This window comes from Sinocyclocheilus grahami, unplaced genomic scaffold, assembly GCF_001515645.1.
Source record: "Sinocyclocheilus grahami isolate Dianchi unplaced genomic scaffold, SAMN03320097.WGS_v1.1 scaffold908.1, whole genome shotgun sequence".
NCBI classification, from domain to species: Eukaryota; Metazoa; Chordata; class Actinopteri; order Cypriniformes; family Cyprinidae; genus Sinocyclocheilus; species Sinocyclocheilus grahami.
The window spans coordinates 254,968-268,928 of record NW_015506087.1 but is presented as its reverse complement, the minus strand read 5'-3'; the positions used below and the strand labels follow the sequence as shown (position 1 = coordinate 268,928).

The following is a 13,961-nucleotide window of genomic DNA, read 5'->3' as shown; positions in this document are numbered from 1 at the left end:
ACACACACACACACACACACACACACATATAATTTGTGTGTGTATGTGTTACGATATAACTAACAAGGTCATATTCAGAAGACAATGAAATCGAAACTAAATAGCATTGAAACAGGAAGTGAAGTAAACCGCATGACAAAATAACGGTCCACGTAACCGAACATAAACTTGACCATAAGATTGTTAGGCTATCGTTAGCCTATATGTATAACAGTTAGCCTAGTTGTAATCTTATTTTCTAATCTGACTGGACAAGAGACTTTCTATCGATATTTCCACCTGTGTGGGTTCTAGATGGGCTGTCAGTCAGTGCAATTACAGTGTTGTGCCACAAGGTGGTGGAAAGGGACTGTCATTCAACTACACGTTCAAAAACACTGATTCATTCATTCAAAGAGACGTAATGAAACCTGCTGTTGAAATCATTTTAACTTTGAGCGCCACTTTAGAAGGCTCAGCTGGTCAGTGTCAGTGCGAAGACAGAGATTTCGCTTTCCTTGTACATGACAACCTATTTTCACAAATATATATGACTCGGCCTGGAGGATAAACGCAAGTAATCGCGCATTCTCAGTTGATCTCTCTCTCATTCACCGTCTGTTTAGGCTTGGTAAGTGCAAATCTACGGAGCCTCTGTACAAATCAGCATGGTACACATTATGTTATCATTACTAACTTGTTTAATATTCAGTCCACATGCATGAAGTGTAAAACGATAAGTCGCGGTTGCTGCGGTTCTTGCATTCCTCTGCGGTTTGCTCGTCAATAGCACGATATTGCAGTTATCGCGACAGCCCTAGCAGAAACCCTGTGAAATGGAAGGTCATATAGAACACGTTGCAATATTAATGCAAGATCCCACATGGTGTCCTTTTGTACTGCACATTTTGGCAAATAAAGTAGTTTATCTGATGTTAAGAGTGTATATAGAAGGTTTATATAAATTCCCCCGGAATTTTGGGTTATTAATTTTGGGTCACCCCCCAAAACTTTTTTTTTTTTTCAGTTTAAATTTTTCTGGACTTTTTTTTTTTTTTTTTTTTATGGTTAAATTACATTTTATTAATAAAAAAGCATGTCTAATTAATTAAAATCATGACACTTAAAGCAGTTTAACAAAAAATTACATGTTTGGGGCTGTTTTTTCCAACCTTATGTTTTATTGTTACCAAATTCTGTGTTTTAGCATGTCTAATTATTTGAAAGCGTAAAAACAAGTTTCATTTATTCTTACAATAGCCTTTTTTTCCCTCAGAAATTCTGTTTTTAAGGCATAAAACATTCAATTAATTTATCTTTTAAATTAGAATTTGTGACTGCTGCACCTCATGTTCATAAACTTTCATAACTGGTAAGTGTTTTTTCTTTTGCCTTGTGAACTGACCGAGCCTTAATGATTCTGTTTCTTTACATGTATTTGCTTACTGACCATTGCATGCAATCGTGAAATACAGCATTTTTAAAAATTAGCTATTCGTTGTGAGGAAAAAAAAAAGATTTCGGGTCTGGTTCGGGCTCTTAATTTAACCGAGCTGTGAAGCTCGGGTCGGGTCAGACGATCTCGGGTACGGGCCGGGTTCGGGCTTCACTTTAAAGCCCGTGCAGACCTCTAGTGTGACCTGCCAATACCGATTTTTGCAGATTCCGATTTTCTTTCTAAGAACTATAATTGACAGCATATACAAACAAAAATCTATGCAAATTTCAATGCAAAATTATTTACATAATAAAAGAAATGATTAAACATTAAAATTTCCCCCAATCTGGACTAAGTTGCAGATTTTCTCTCACTTAACTCTCAAAATAAAGTGCTCTGTGACTGGAGAGAGGAAGAAATAGTTAACTTAAAATGAGTTGAGCTGTATGTAACAAAACAGATGTAATTTCCCACTATGTTTATAAATGGTAATTTTTTTTCCCCTAACCTAATTAAATGTCATCTTTCACATCAAATTCTTACTTTGTTTCAATTAATTCAGTTAGAATAAGAAACTGTAGAGTTGTTACCATTCAAATTAAATTAGTATTAACAAACCTCTAGCTTTCCACTGCTGAGGAAACGGAAGCTGCATCTGAAGTGGCATTATATGCATTTGCACAGACAGTTTGATGAAGCTGAGGTGCCATAAATGAATTTACGCTGCAAAATTTCAAATGCATGAATAATTTTATAAGATTAATGTTTTACATATTTTTTAAACATACAAATAAATGTTGAAAAAATGCAATGATGCTTTTAAATATGACCACCAGTAGGTGGCGGCAAATGTCTGTTTTAATAAGTGAGTCATTTATTCATTCATTCAACCAATTCATTCAAACGGCTGATTCATTCAGAAACCAGGCAAGTGACTGTCCTTATGAATGGGCCACTGAATTATTGACTCACTCGATTTGTTCAAAAACGTGGATTCCTTCAGTAACGAAACACCGCTGTGTGTTGCTCGGAGACACAAAACCGTTCTGCTGTGGCTTTGATCGAAACTATTTTCGTCAGCAAAATTGTGCAAAAACGGTCAATATTTTGCCTAAAATCTAAGTCACTTAATTTTAACTTGTTTATTGAAATACTATTGTATAAAATCGGTGTCACATTGCAGTCGTGTTGATATTCGGGGAAACGTAATGTTGCTTACTGAAATCATATTTTGTAAATATCTTTTTTCCTTTTACCGCAGTATGCATCTATAAATTTCTGTGAGTTATTTTGTGTGAGCTGTCTCTCTCACACACTCACTCACATCTGGCACGACATAAATACATTTATCAGTCACCGTTTACACTGAATGTAATTAAAATTAGAATCTTTCTCATGCGAAAAGACATGTTTACACGTGACTGTGAGCGTGCGCGGCTGTGACGTCATTGCCGGCACCGCAGGCAATAAAAGGATCGGCTCTGAATCGGCAAGACGTGAGACTGACCCTGCCGGTCACCAATCCTTCTGTTTATTCAGCAACAGCTATAGGGATTTCCTGGATTTCTTCTGTTTTTTTTTTTGTTTGTTTGTTTTTTTTTTTTTTTTTTTTTTTTTTTTTTTTTTTTTTATATATTTGAAAATGAAATATGAAGTAATTTATATGTTTAAAAGAGTTTCAGCACGAGAGCGCCCTCTGGCCTTCTGATGAAGATTTACTACTGATCACAGAACCTGCTTCCCTGACAAGATGCGCATGCAATTAGGCTAAAGCTGCTATTGTGATTTAATTTTAAATTAATTGTGCAGCCCTAAGTAATCTGCTTTTTTTGGGGGGATCTGTAGAAAACTGCAGGACCCTCGTGTGATGACCACTCTCTCAGTGCTGCTGGGGCTGGATCTAGCTGGCATGGATGAAGAGGAAGAACCGACTCCACCCCCACCCCCTAAACCCAAAGAGACAGCTCCACCTCCTCCCAAAGAGGAAGACCTGCCAGAAAACAAGAGAATGGTACTCTGTCAAAGCAAATTTGGTTTGGTGTAGCTATTCTCTACATGTACCCTATTTTCCATACAAGTCACACCTGTGTGAGTCGCTTTGGGTCAAAGTTGCTTTGTTACAAGAAAAAAATAAGTTGTGTGATGCATGTTATTACATTCAGATAGCGTACATTCTCAGTAAATAAAACATTCATAGATATTATAGTGCCATTAATTATAAACAACATATGAGTTTATAAAGGCTAAACCTTTAAACAAATTTGTTTAAAGTGAAACTGAAACCGGCGTTGGACTCCCATAACTCTTTCGGCACAAATCCAAATGTTTAAATATTCAAGGTGTAGCCGAACATTTGGTTGCTAAACTAGTATTTATCATGTTAACAAGGCTTTGAACTTCTTTCGTGTCCCAGTATCCATGTAAAACCGCATCCTTCACATGCTTAGAATAACACACTGGCGATACAGTGGTCATGCGCTCCGACACATCCCTATATGCAACAGACAATTTAAACTGAGTTGTTTGAATTGTCTGTGTTTAGTTGACTGCATTTTAAATTTATGTTGAATATGCTGCAATGCCAAGTTAGCAATGGTGTCTGTCCTAATTTTGATAATTTTTCTAGGCCTTGAAGGAGAAGGAACTGGGAAATGCAGCATATAAGAAGAAAGATTTTGCTACTGCACTGAAGCACTATGAAGAAGCTCTAAAGCACGATCCCACCAACATGACCTATCTGTCAAACCAAGCAGGTAAGCATGCTCTTTAATTGCACACTCAAATACGGCAGCACATGCTGTAGCCTGTATCATTTCATACTAAAGTGCGAATTAAAACGAGCATGCGTGTCAGGTCCGCATCGGTGCAGCAACGGCAGCCCTTAAAGTAGTAGCAGACAAATAACCTAATAGCCCAGCTGCTGTGATATCTGTTAATCAAAGAACAAAAGAAAAAAGAGGTCATCAATATCTTTGTAGCTTTAAGGATTCATCTATATTTAATTTAGATTAAGTTATTTTTGACAACTTCAATTTCAATTATTCAATTTCTGTGTATTTCCTACTTGCTGAAGGGCACAGGTAAATATGTTATGCGAACTAGGAAAACCCACCACATGGTGAAATTTTTTTAGGTTTTGATACCATATGAAAACTGGGTTTAAACTGTTTTTATTTTGTCCATAGTTTGAACGTAACAAAAGTTATGGCTGTCTGAAGTTGGCTGATAGCTATTATTTTCAGAAATGGAATGTTGAGAAAAACGGGTTTAAATAGAGACTGATTCACTTCATGGGTTTTACGAGATCTGTCTGTCAGGAGCGCTATACTTCATTACACAAACAGACTAATATTACCCTGAAGAGGACAGTTTTCCGTTGTTTATCATGGGCATAGTCTCTGAATTTTTGATCACCCCTTGTATGTTTAGATGGCACTAATAGTGTACCTTGTAGTTTACATTTAGAAAAGCAAGCACAGCGCAACTGTTCACGCACCTGTGCATATAACAGACTGTCATCAGACTCCACCTCTTTAGTAACTTCATCAAGGTCTAATAAATGTTCAAATTGATAGATCTCAATTATACTGTAATGTTAGTATAGTCAACATTACATATAGTCAGTGGATAAATATTAGGAAAAAAAGAACAATTTCCTAGAGACATCAGTAGTATTGGTAGTAGTGGCAATGTTTACATGCACAACTTTTGTTTCAATTGGATTGAATTCATTCAGATTGATGAATCTGAATGTAGTGTTTACATAAACATTTAAAGCAACCTGATCACTTTATTTAGAGTTCATGTCACAAGCTTCAAATCAATTGATTTTTTTTACATGCGCACACTGCAAGCATATAGAAAGTTTCCTGCTGTTTGAGCATAATAACCATTCTCCTACACTGTTTCTTTATTTGTTTTAAACAGCAGAATTAATATTTATCCATTTCTGGCCATAACTTGGTGAAAATGAGTATATAAACTGCTGTGTCATGCTGCTCATATTTATTACGCAGTAAAAATGCCCTTCCCCGCATGCAAAACCAGTCATCTGTGGATGAGAATCCGAAACAAGGACTGGTGGGATGTTGTCCTACTCCACTTCATAGTTGCCAAGTGAAAGGAGAGTTTTATAATGACAGGACACGCATTTATACAATGCTTTATTCAAAAGGAAGAACTGCTCGTTCCACGCGTCATATGTCATTACGCTATTTCTGCATCATTGCACATGCGCAGTCATTTCAGTTTCGGTTTTCAATCCGATCAAGCATTTACATGCGCTCTCAATCATATTAGAAAAGGAATAAACCACCTCTTTCAATCCAGTTGAAATTTCTTTTGGATCGATTAAGGTGTTTACGTGAAGGCTTTTCAGTCCGAATTACAAATGGATTATTTGGTTGTGTGTAAACGTAGCCAGTGATACTCACCTTCAGTCATTAAAAAGATTCCATTAAACAAATGTTAAAGATATACTGTCTTTATGATGTTTCTACATTAATTTGAAGATTAAATGTGAAATTATTGCAATATAAATGTATATTTAAAAACTTGAATGTTAGGTGGGATTAGTTACGATTAATTTGAGAAAATTGTGCAATAAAATTATTTTATTTTTTTATCGATTGACTGCATTTTGGATGATTCACAGAATGCTATTATAATGTTGCTGTCATATCCTAGGCTTACTCTGGTGTGATCAGTCACTTATGAGAAAACATTGGTATAATTGTTTTAATGTGTATTGTACTGAAATAAAGTTGAATAAATGAATGTATTACTATTTAGATTGAATTTCCAGTTAGTAATTTTAGTGCTTCAATTTAATTCCATTTCAGTTGCAAAGTTTATTTAATTTCGTTTTTCATCAAATATTCATATTTTATTTAATCTCAGCTTCATTTAAATGAATAGCAATGGAATGGAATGCAAATACACATTCTGTGTGAACAACCATTTAACCACTTATTTGACAACAGTGCATGCATAGCAGCAAAATAATCTTGTGTACGCCCCCTTATGGTGTTTGTTAGTCTTTGACCTTCCACTTAGCTTTTGTTCAAGTGTGAAGATAAAAGGTTTGGTGAGGAGTTTTAATAAAGTCTTATGTAGGATATAACTACCTTAACTACTCTCACAAACCCACAACTACTACAAGTGAATACTTCTAATTAAGTGTGTCTGTTTTCTCTCTCAGCTGTGCATTTTGAAAAGGGGGAGTTTGATAAGTGCAGAGAGCTTTGTGAGAAAGCCATTGAGGTGGGCAGAGAGAACCGGGAGGATTACAGACAGATTGCCAAGTAAATTTTCTGTACCAGAACAAAACTGAAAAGTAAGAGTTAATGTATTTATGGTACCTCTATAATGATTTATTTGTCTCTGTTTGGTTGCAGGGCATACGCCAGGATTGGTAACTCCTATTATAAGCAGGAGAAGTACAAAGGGGCAGTCCAGTTTTTTAATAAGAGTCTGACAGAACATCGCACACCTGAAGTCCTCAAGAAATGCCAGCAGGTCATTGAGATTTTTGGTGAAAGATTCACACCAATATACCCTAGTATATCTCTCTTTTTTTCTGTTAAACTTTGGTGTCCTGGTCATATTTCACCTGAAAATGAAAGTAATTAAGAAGTTTATTTAGCTTTTAAAAAATTGTCACGAGGATTTTTTTAAAGAAAAATACTGTTCCATTTATAAAAATAAAAAAAAACGAATTTTAGCATTAAGTAGTGTGAATTGAGACATAAAACTAAAAATATCTATACTCAAAACTTTTGTTGATGGGAAGCTATTTCTTCCTGCTCTTTACAGGCGGAAAAGATTTTAAAGGAACAGGAGAAGCATGCCTACATCAATCCAGATTTGGCACTGGAAGAAAAAAACAAGGGCAACGATGCCTTCCAGAAGGGTGTGTATATGAACCAAATCAACACTGCTGTAACGTTCTGATTTAAAATTTGTTTTCAAATAATTTAGATTGCAATTTCATTTGTTCTGTTGCTGTGTGATATGTAGGTGACTATCCTTTGGCCATGAAACATTACTCAGAGGCTATCAAGAGAAACCCTTATGATGCAAAACTCTTCAGCAACCGAGCTGCCTGCTACACCAAACTACTGGAATTCCAGCTGGCCCTCAAGGTACAATCATGCAAACAAACACACAGATTGTTTGAAGCACTTATAGTGGGCTAGATCATGTTCATGTTGTGAGTTTGTCTCACATGTTATTTAAGGTGAGTATGAAAGTATCGGATGACTCCATCCTTTTTCCTCGGGGCACCAGCTATGGAATTTTAGGTAACACTTTACATTAGGGAACACATTCACAATTTACTAAGACTTTTCTCTTGATAAACTCCTAATTTGCTGCTTATTGATAATAAGTAAGGTAGTTGTTAGTAGTAGTTCTGCTTAGGTATTGGGTTGGGTTAGAAGGTCGTTCAGAATAAGGCATTCATATGTGCTTTATAAGTACTAATAAACAGCCAATATGCTAGTAATATGCATGCTAATAAGCAGCTAGTTAAAGGGATAGTTCACCCAAAAATTCTGTCATTAATTACTTACTCTCATGTAGTTCCAAACCCGTAAGACCTCAGTTCATCTTCGGAACACAAATTAAGATATTTTTGATGGAATCTGACAGCTCTCTGACCCTTCCATAGACAGCAAGGGTCCTTACACGATCAAAGTCCAGAAACGTAGCAAGGAGAACGGTAAAATAATCCATGTGACATCAAGGGTTCAACCGTAATGTTACAAAGCTACGTAACGAAAAGTATTCTCGTAGCTTCGTAAAATTACTGTTGAACCCCTGATGTCACATGAATTATTTTATCGATCTCCTTGCTACGTCAAAATGCATCAAAAATAGCTTAATTTGTGTTCTGAAGATGACCGGAGGTCTTGTGGGTTTGGAACAACATGAGGATGAGTAATTAATGACAGAATTTTCATTTTTGGGTAAACTAACCCTTTAATAGTGAATAGTGTTCTCTAATCTAAAGTGTTACCTGATTTTTTCCTGTACTGTAAATCTAGGAGGATTGACAAATAAATAAAGTATGTATATTGGAGAGAGTTTTTCAGCAGACTAATCTGAAGGATTCGTGACACATTGGTGACTTGTAGAGCTACTTGCTGTATTAACACAAGAAAGACACAGGTGGTCAGTTAAATAACACTATGTAATGAATACAATGAATGGATAAATTAAGTGCATAAGACCCCCCCCCCCCACCGCTCCCTTGTGACTCTAGCCTTTATATCTGTCAATGTCTGATCTGTACTATTCTATGTTCTATTGCACAACTATCATTGGCTTTAGAAAAAAAAAATGGACATCTTCTGATTATAATAGTCTAAACTTGAGCATGTTGAATTTGTTCAAGAGACAGTGTTGTTATTGCTGTAGTTGTTGTGATTCAAAGGGGAGGAATTTATAGATGCAACTTCTCAGAGCATCATCACATTAACACTTTCTGAGAAATTTAAGAGCATTAACAATTAACAGCACAATAACTGGGAAAAAACTGATTCTACTTTGTCACTACTTGACTAGTTGGTTGACCTATTTACCATCCTGTCCGGTCACTGTTAACCATCACCTCTTGGTCTGTTTATCAGGACTGTGAGGAGTGCATCAAACTGGACCCAAACTTCAGTAAGTGCTATACATTTTGTTTTCTCAGCTTCCATGTGAGTGTGAGAGAGATATACAGTGGGTACGGAAAGTATTCAGACCCCCTTAAATTTTTCACTCTTTGTTAATCAAACAAATTTAAATATTAGTAAAAGATAACACAAGTGAACATGTAGTTTTTAAATGAAGGTTTTTATGATTAAGGGAAAATAAAATCCAAAACGACATGGCCCTAGCCTTTGTTATTTTTGCTCAGCAGCGGTTTTCGTCTTGGAACTCTACCATGCAGACCATTTTTGGCCAGTCTCTTTCTTATGGTGGCGTCATGAACACTGACCTTAACTGAGGCAAGTGATTTGCCTCAGTTAAGGTCTTTTGTGACCTCTTGGATGAGTCGTCGCTATGCTCTTGGGGTAATTTTGGTCGGCCGGCCCCTCCTGGGAAGGTTCTCCACTGTTCCATGTTTTTGCCATTTGTGAATAATGGCTCTCACTGTGGTTCGCTGGAGTCCCAAAGCTTTAGAAATGGCTTTATAACCTTTTCCAGACTGATAGATCTCAATTACTTTCTTTCTCATTTGTTTCTGAATTTCTTTGGATCTCGGCATGATGTCTAGCTTTGAGGATCTTTTGGTCTACTTTGTCAGGCAGATCCTATTTAAGAGATTTCTTCATTGTGAACAGGTGTGGCAGTAATCAGGCCTGGGTGTGGCTAGAGAAATTGAACTCGGGTGTGATAAACCACAGTTTTAACTGGGGGGCAAACACTTCTTCACACAGAGCCATGTAGTTTTTATTTTGTTTTCCCTTAATAATAAAAACCTTAATTTAAAAACTGCATGTTGTGTTCACTTGTTATCTTTGACTAATATTTAAATTTGTTTGATGATCTGAAACATTAAAGTGTGACAAACACGCAAAAAAATAAGAAATCAGGAAGGGGGCCAACACTTTCACACCACTGTGTGTGTGTGTGTGTATATATATATTTGCACCTTATAACTATCCACTCACTTTTAGTTAAGGGTTACACACGCAAGGGAGCAGCACTGGAGGCTATGAAGGATTTCTCTAAAGCAATGGATGTGTACCAGAAAGCTCTCGAGCTTGACTCCAACTCAAAGGTATACATGACCTGCTCCGTTATCTCTGAGTTTGAGGAGGATTGTGCTGGTGATGATGGCCTGACATATTAACATTTATATTTATCTATTCCTCTTTCACTGCAGGAGGCCACAGAGGGTCTGCAACGCTGTATGGTGAGCCAAGCAATGCGTAACGACAGCCCAGAGGAAGTGAAACGGAGGGCTATGGCCGACCCAGAGGTGCAGCAGATCATGAGTGATCCTGCCATGCGCATGATCTTAGAGCAGATGCAGAAAGACCCACAGGCCCTCAGCGAGTAAGAAACCATTCAAGTATTATTTTCAGTATTTTGCAGTGGTTCTGGGCTTCCCCAGTGCACTGGATGTTTCCATTATCTAGTACTCTTGATTCAACTAATATTGTCTCTGCATGAACTGAGCTGGGGGTGTAGATTAGTGAGATACAAAGTCATAGTCACAGTAGACTTTAAGCACTGCAACTGTGATATGATATCACACTCTGAAGTGTCTTTTTTTTTTTTGTGAAACACAAAAATATTAAACATAATTTAACCAAAATGTAAAAACATGCATTCTTCACCTTACTGCAAATCTGCAATCCTGAATTTCAAATGTGTGGTGTGACCACCCTTTAAAATGTGAGGTAAGAGATTGACAACAAATTAAGATTCAAAAAATAAATAAAAAATCACGAAATACAACAAATACTACCAGAATTTATGCAAAGTTAAAAAAAAAAATACAGTAATGAGTATTAGGGGGAATCCATAATTGTAATGAAAATGAAAAATACAAAAACTCTTAATGGTACAAAAAAATTTTGGGTTTTTTTGCTTTAAGAAAAATTTAAAAATGTGTCCAGACATGTTCTTGAATTTGTGACATTCATATAATGTAAATATTTAGGATTTTTCAGTGTCTCATTTCATTTTTTTTCCCTTCTGTCCATCTAGTCATCTAAAGAACCCTGTCATCGCTCAGAAAATTCAGAAACTGATAGATGTTGGGCTAATAGCAATTCGGTGATCAAAGGAACCAGAAGAAAACCCAGGACATTTTTCATCTACAGAACAGCAACAGGAAGACTACGAAGGATGGCGGCATTCCAAACAAATTATTCATCAAATTTAACAGGCACCCTAACTCTTCTCCTCCCACTCATCCCATTAATTTTTTATTTTTTTTGAAGCCTTAATTGGATTAAAAATGTGGCCAATTGGTATTGCCTCAGCACTACATTCACTATTATCAGTTGTCATGGTTTTCAGACATTTTATTTTTCATACATTAGTGTATTAAAGAGTGGGGTTTGAACCTTAATATTAAAAGCAGTTTTATTTATTTTATTTTATTTTTTTCTTGTATGTATTTTTTACAGCTCAGTATTTGGCAGATTAAATGCAGATTCGTTCTGAATCTGTTCTCTTATGGTTTTTGTATGTGGGGGGTTTTGTTTCTTCCATTCTTTGGAGGAGAAGGTGAGGGAAGTATTGTGACATCAGCTCGCCATCAGTGGTTAATTTTCAAATAGTAGGCCTGTTAGAAATCTGTCTGTCTCTGAATGTGAATGCATCGCTATTATTGTACTATACAGTCGTGGCCAAAAGTATTGGCAGTTACACAAATTTTGTGTTTTGCAAAATTAGCTACTTAAGCTGTTGTGGTGTTCATTCACATCATTTCTACAAGTATTGGCAGTGACATAATGTAGAAACAATGTGAATGAACGCCACAACAGCCTAAGCAGCAAATTTTTCAAAACACAAAATTATGTCACGACTGTACGACTGTATAATGCACTTCTATTCATGGGGGAGAGCGTCATAGCTCAGAGGGCCTCCCACATGTTTGGCTTCGGTTCATAGTTTGCGATCGATTAACTGACTGTGATGGTTGCATTTCAATGTGGTGAAGCTGAAATCAGTTTAATAAAGTTCTGGATCCATGAAGTTGTGTGACATTTGTGTAAATCAACATGCATTTATTGTTCATTCCATGTTTGGAATGGTACATTACAATATCGCTTACTATTTCTATACTACTATTTAATACTATATTTGTATTATGTAAGTTTTGCTAAATATTTAAACAGGATGTAGTGGATGCTAGGATGACCTATGAAACAATACAATGTGCAATATACAACCCCAACACAATGTTTGGAGTACTGTATTACACCATGCAATGTGTTCAGCTTCACCATCAATTTTCAGTGTTAATCGACTGAACAAGAAGCAAAATCGTGCTACGGTCTACTATTCCTATATATATATATATATATATATATTAGTATACACATTTACACACAGTATACACAGTTTCAAACAGTGCTATGCTGCATGTTCATGTTGTGCATGTTTGTCAGTCGATGCACTTAATACAGTGTTGATCTGCCGTCCGCTTGTTGTAGCCAATTTGTAGCTTAGGCTGATGATACACGGGGCAACTTTTTGGGCAATGTTGCCGTCAGTGGGCAACCAGATGAGACACAGGGTCCATGTCCCATCTAAAATATCCAGATAGAAATTTGTTACCCATTGTCAATGGGAAAGTTCCCAAGCAATATTGCTCACAAATTTTGCCCCATGTATCGTCAGCTTTACAATTACTCCTGATGTAGTTGCATTAAATACTGTATAGACTATAAAATGATTATATACAAAAATTTTATATAACACCAAAATATAGCATCTAATGTTAAAATGTATGTTTTTACATATCCACATCCTGTTGGTCAACTCAATAAGTATTAACTTAAAACTTAACTCTGGTAATAGTGCAATGCAGTCAAGGATTGTTTTGTTGTTAGCTTGTAGCAAACACTTGATCATCCACTGACTGGTTAGCTCTATAAAAGTATTGCCAATATTTTAGTAATGGAGTGGTACTATCCTGGTTTACCAGCTGGGTTGACTTGGACCAGATATAGAAACCAGCAAAATGGGTAGAAGCAACATATTGTGGCTGTTGGTTTACTTAAAAGTAAATGACAGAATTGTAATTTTTTTGGTGAACTGAACTATGCCTTTAAGATGTTCCAAACCTGCATGAGGAGTATTTTTTCCCCGCTTAAAATCCTTTGGTATGGCTAACACCAACTACTTCCATTCTTCTTTTGGGTTCAGCAGAAGAAAAACTCATACAGGTGTGGAACACAGGTGTGAGTAAATTACATAATTTTCATTTTTGGGTGAACTATCCCATTAAGGAAGCAGCTTCTGACTACAATACGTTTCACACGTTCTTTGTACTTTAAATTGCAGTTTAAACAATATGTTTGATAAAATGTTAATAATAGATGGGAAAACATTAATCCTTCAAATTATGTCATCTAACAAACAAAAAAAATCGATGGATGGATGGATGGTATGAATTATAAATTTATGGGAATCACCGGGTGTAAAAAGCACCTTAATTATTTGTCCATCCGCTCTGATATAATGTATTTTATCTCTACACTTCTGCCTCGAAACACATTCATCTACTCGGAGGTGCAGAGCCAAAGCACAAGCAAAACAATGTTTTTTCGCAAGATGCATGAAGTTGTACTTTTTTAACCGCTAGAGAGCCAACAGCTACATAATGTAGTTTAAAGTTTTTTTTTTCATCCTAAACTGATACAATAATAGTAATTGATTTATATCACCTTTTAAATAAATAATCTCAGTTCTGCCAAATCTATCCAGCAGAGAGCACTATATAGTTACCTGTTTAACAGTTGATGTATAAGTGCAGTAATCATAAGAAAAAGTCAACTTGATTAAACTGTATTGTGGGAGCAGAAGTCTTCTA

At 36.1% G+C, this 13,961-nt stretch overlaps 1 protein-coding gene across 1 annotated transcript in view; it reads left to right on the top strand.

Moving 5' to 3' along the window:
* Positions 1 to 11,821, top strand: part of stip1 (stress-induced phosphoprotein 1) — a 51,548-nt gene extending 39,727 nt beyond the window's left edge. The window contains exons 5-14 of the mRNA XM_016249072.1: positions 3,263 to 3,428; positions 4,044 to 4,170; positions 6,618 to 6,720; positions 6,814 to 6,934; positions 7,232 to 7,328; positions 7,436 to 7,560; positions 9,049 to 9,085; positions 10,084 to 10,187; positions 10,293 to 10,465; positions 11,123 to 11,821. Of these exons, the coding sequence (XP_016104558.1) occupies positions 3,263 to 3,428; positions 4,044 to 4,170; positions 6,618 to 6,720; positions 6,814 to 6,934; positions 7,232 to 7,328; positions 7,436 to 7,560; positions 9,049 to 9,085; positions 10,084 to 10,187; positions 10,293 to 10,465; positions 11,123 to 11,195 (1,126 nt within the window). The 3' untranslated portion in view covers positions 11,196 to 11,821. The remainder of the gene's footprint in view (positions 1 to 3,262; positions 3,429 to 4,043; positions 4,171 to 6,617; positions 6,721 to 6,813; positions 6,935 to 7,231; positions 7,329 to 7,435; positions 7,561 to 9,048; positions 9,086 to 10,083; positions 10,188 to 10,292; positions 10,466 to 11,122) is intronic.
* The last annotated feature ends 2,140 nt before the right edge of the window (positions 11,822 to 13,961 follow it).